Source organism: Fonticula alba (assembly GCF_000388065.1).
Source record: "Fonticula alba strain ATCC 38817 unplaced genomic scaffold supercont2.5, whole genome shotgun sequence".
NCBI lineage: Eukaryota > Rotosphaerida > Fonticulaceae > Fonticula > Fonticula alba.
The window spans coordinates 2,109,202-2,113,803 of NW_009242975.1; the positions used below are offsets into that span (position 1 = coordinate 2,109,202).

The following is a 4,602-nucleotide window of genomic DNA, read 5'->3' on the forward strand; positions in this document are numbered from 1 at the left end:
CCCCCTCCATCGCCCGGCCGTCGTGCGGTGCCGCTGCCAATGCTCCCGTATCTGACTTGAGGTTTCCCTTCCTGCCTTGTTCCCCGGCGCTGCCCACCCGCCCGTCAGGCATGGGAGCCTGGTGGACTTTCTGACAAGCTACTCGAGCCTGTCTCCGTCGGTTCCTCCGGTGCGTCGCTGATTATGTGCCCGGCCAGGTGGTGCTACCAATCGTCCTGGCCTTGTGTGCTGCCTCGGCCCCCGGCCTGACAACCTCCCCGCTGGGATCCCCCCCCCCCCCCCCCCCCCCCCCCCCCCCCCCCCCCCCCCCCCCCCCCCCCCCCCCCCCCGTCTGCTCCTCTGTTTCCCCGCTCGCCCTCCTGCGAGCAGGCCAATCCCTCGCTGTTCGAGTCCCTCAGGCAGACACGCCCGCAGTCGAGCCTGGCTCGGTCGATGCAGGACATCCTGGACGAGCCGATGCTTTCGTGCTTGCAACCCGTGCCGCGGCCACCGACTCCCCCGCCAGTCACACCCGTCCCTGAGGCCGCCGGTGCCGGCTCTCCCTTTGCCTCCGCTGTTGATGCCGAGCTCAGCGCCGGGAGCGCTGTGGACATCGATGCCGGCACCACCGTGGCCGCCTCTCCTGACACTGGGGCTCCCACCGGGATGGGGCCTGCTTCTGATGGCGGGCCGGTTGTTGGCACTTGCCCGGAGGCTGGTAATGGGTCTCTGCCAGCTGGCGACGCGTTGTCTGGAGCCTGGCCGAATCAGGACACCCAGTCATCAGGGTCGGCTGGGAAGGGTGACTCCTTCGAGGAGTCGCTGCTGGGCAAGCCGGAACTTGGTTTGCCGAGCCTGCCGCAGTATCTGGCAACGTTGAGCCGCCTGAGCAAGGTACTTTCGCTGTTGGCTTAGCGGTGCCTCTTGTACTTGGAGCGCGCCTTCCCGCTGACGCATCACTCTCCCCTTGCAGCACATCTTCTCCCTCGGGCCGGTGTCCGCGGATTGCATGTCGCACATCACCCTCGGCCTGAACCGCCTCTCCACCTCGGTGCAGGATATTTACCAGGTGGCACTGGACTTGTATGCGGAACTGGTGCACGTGGGCGACAGTTCGTCCGAAGACCCGGACCAGAGCATCGACCTGAACCACCTGCTGTCCGTCTTCTCGTCGATCGTTGTCAAGTCTGTGGTGCGTGTGCCGCTGTCTTTGGGATTCCCCCCCTCCCGGCATGCCAGGGCGTGTCTGCCCTGCTGTTGCTTCTCCCGGGGGGGTTTCCTTTCCCCGCTGACATTCGTCCCTCTGCCCCGCGCGCCCCTCCCCCCTCCCTGCTCCCGGGCCAATGGATGCCCTCGAATGGCGCCCGCTGTGCCCTTGCTCGGGTGGGCTGCCTCCTTTCCGATCACCATGCACGCATGTAGGCTTTGGTCCTTGAAGGGACGCCGACCTTGGAGCGGACCAGTGCGGTGGCCAGTTTCTTGGCGACCGTGCTGTCGATCTGCCACACATCCAAGCCGCTGGTGGAGCCGGTTTCGGCCCAGGAGTGCGCGTTCCTGCGTCTGCCGGCTGGGGTGCCTCCCCCGGCGCCGGTGTCCCTCCTGTGGGCTTTGCTGCAGGGGATCGTGGGCCAGCATTCGCCGCGGGCCGTTTGGTCGCCGCTCTGGCTGCTGGTCGATGTGTTTGGCATGGAGCGGCCGGAGGCCGGGGCCGCCGGTGCCGCCGGTGCCGAGGGCCCGGCGCTCGAGGCCTTCGCCGATGGCCATCCGTTGGTGGATTACCTCGTGTCGCGGGGGCTGACCGGGTGCGGTCCTCTCGGGCCGCCGGAGCGCATGGCCGCGATCCTGCGTCGGGAGGCGGGCAAAAGTGCGGTCCAGGATTTGCCGAGTGGCAATCCGGCCGATTCCACCGAGTCCCCGACTGCCCGCAAGACCCTGGCCCTGACGCACCTGTATCTGTCGGTGGTGTGCCATCTGGATGGCATGTTGCTGGAAATGATCGAGGATGCGAAATATGGCGAGGGGTCGGGGCTGGCTGGACCCTCGCCGCTGACCAGCGCGGACGCCCTCCTGTGGCAGTGGCTGGCTGGCTGGGGGAACTCCCTGCAGGCATGCACGCTTCGGGATGGTACGGTTGTGTCACAGCCGGGCCAAGTGGCCACGCTCAATGGCCGGGTACATCTGGCTCAATTGGCGGCCATGGTCCTGGCGCCGGTGGTGCGTACCCTGCACAACCGGACTGACGACGGTGTGGCCGACGAGGACGATGTGGCCGACGAGGACAACGAGAGCGACGAGGACGATGTGTTTAATGTGGATGATGCGGATGCCTTGGACCGGTTGCTTATTTCCTGCGCTCAGGCCATGGCCAACTACGATGGGACCGGGGCCCCGGCCTCCGGGCATCTGGTTGGGAACGCGATCGTCTTCTTGCTCCAGGCGCTGGGTGAGTTGCAGAATGCTCGGCCTATGTGGAGGTCGGCTAAGGCGCCGACCCTGGCCTGGCACTCTCCACAGACAGCGCTGCATCCCCATCCCATTGCCGGGAAGGCGCTGGACTGTTTGGACCTTGGGACATACTACACGGGCTTCCTGGACGCCGGGGAGCCCGAGGGGGCGACATGCCTACTGTCGTCTGACCTGGATTTCCGTCTAGAGGAGGACTCCTGAGAGAGTGAACAAGGGAGAGAGAGAGAGAGAGAGAGAGAGCGAGCGCGCGTTGGAGTAAAAGTCCATGGCGGCTCCAGGCAAAACGTTCCCCTGGCCATCCTTCTTGGGCCTTTTCTCCCTCTTCTTCCTCTTCCGCTCCTGCTGCTTTTCTCCTTTCCTTCTCTTTCTCCCTCTCCCTGCCCTCTTCCCTCCATGTGACGCACCGCCCTGGTGAGGAATCGACTGGCGAAGGCCCACACTGGTCGGATGTTGTTGTTGTTGTTGTTGTAAGGGTGAATGGGGCGCATTGGTGGGGGCGGGGGCGGGGGAGGGGACGTTCTCCTTGCCCAGCAGCGGCTCCCAAAAAGCGGAAGGGGCTCGAGTGCCAACGATACGTCCACCCATTCTAATCCAGTCGATTCTTGTGCCAGTCGCCGGGCGCGTGTACACGCGCCCTCTGAGGCTCACGCGCTTGGGCGCGCTATATTGGGGTGCGTGCTGGCGGCGGTGTGTTGGACAAGGACTCTTGTCTGGGGGCGGGGGCGCGGAGGGGGGGGGGGGCTTGGCGCAAGTGTGTCCCGGCCCCTGTGCCCGTCGAGGGGTGGGGCCCGGGGGGGCGGGCCACGCATGCTGCCAAGGATCGTCGGTGCCAGCCGCCGGGGACCGTGGCCCCGGACGTTGGCCAGCAGGTCGCGCTTGGGGGTGGGGCAGGGGGTGGGGGGCAGGGGGAGGACGTGTTTGCCTGTGCGTGCGTGTGTCTGGAGGTGTGTGTGTCTGGAGGTGCAGGTGTCTGGGCTTGCGTGTGGGTGTGTTGTGTGCGAGGATAGGTCTGACGAAGCCCGCCCAGGGCCGGGGTGCTGATGGTCACCCAGCCCCAAGGTGGGGGAAGTCTCCGTCGGCGGAGGCGACGCCTTGGGGGGATCCCCGGTTCTGCGCTGCCAGGTGCACATGAAGGGGCACGACCGTACCGGCGCACACCGTCGGGATGAGCGGGGGGGGGGGGGCGGGCCTTGCCATGGGCCCCACATGCATGAGCAGGGTGTGCGAGATGGCGCCGCGGGGCAGAGGCCGGGTCGACCGCCGGGTGGAGGCCGACCGATGCGCAGCATCGGGGCCAGGAATGTCTTTGGACTAGCCATCTGTGCGCCGGGGCCCTGAGTGCGTGGTGGTGTGTGCCCGAAGCCGACAACATATGCCCAGCCTACTCTCTGAGGGCGGGGTCCGGAGGGAAGGCATGCGCGGATTTTCACATTTCACACCAGGCCCCCCCCCCCTCCCCGGGTGCGGGGAAATACACGCGCACGCGCTGAAGGCCGCGGGGAGCGTGAGCCTCCGCGCCGCCCCGGACCGGCTGACGGTTGAGGGGGATAATCTCCCCTCCCCCGCCCCCCCTATTAATTTGGTCCGGCCCGCGCCCGCGGGCGAGGGGCCAGATGCCAACAGTCCTCGCTTTGGTGCTCCCCATGCGTACGGACACGCCGTCGGCGCCACCGCCGCCGCCGCCGCCATGGTCTTCCCCCGGCGTTCGTGTGGTGAGCGTCCGCACTGGCTCGAGCAGCGCGCTCTGGAGGCCGTGTCACCTGCGCAGGCCGGCGGCTCGGCGTTCACAACGCAGACATGTCTGTGGCTCTCTCTCTCTCTCCCTCCCTCTCTCTCTCTCTCTCTCTCGCACCCTGCGTCTCTCGGTTCATCCGTCGGGCGAGATACCACCCGGCGTGCCGGGGCGCCGCGGATGCTTTCATCCCCGTCTGCCGGGACCCTGGTCTCTTTTTTTTCCTTTCTCTTGCCGCTCGGAATATTCAGATCCCCACGACAGACCCGGCCGACCAATCGACCAGCGCGGCCCCTCTCTTCTTGGGGTACGTGCGTGTTCACTCGGGCTCGAGGGCCGGAGTGACACTCCCCCTCCTGCCTCCCTCCCCCCTCCCCCCTGTGCCTCCCCCGTGCCGCTGCCGCCTCCGCCGCCGCCACCACCCG

General features: G+C 67.1%; 1 protein-coding gene across 1 annotated transcript in view; it reads left to right on the forward strand.

Annotated features, from left to right (window-relative positions):
• H696_03628 (hypothetical protein) overlaps positions 1-2,893 on the forward strand; it is a 3,235-nt gene extending 342 nt beyond the window's left edge. Inside the window, exons 2-5 of the mRNA XM_009497500.1 lie at positions 109-169; positions 370-873; positions 953-1,171; positions 1,402-2,893. Of these exons, the coding sequence (XP_009495775.1) occupies positions 109-169; positions 370-873; positions 953-1,171; positions 1,402-2,646 (2,029 nt within the window). The 3' untranslated portion in view covers positions 2,647-2,893. The remainder of the gene's footprint in view (positions 1-108; positions 170-369; positions 874-952; positions 1,172-1,401) is intronic.
• Positions 2,894-4,602: the final 1,709 nt, after the last annotated feature.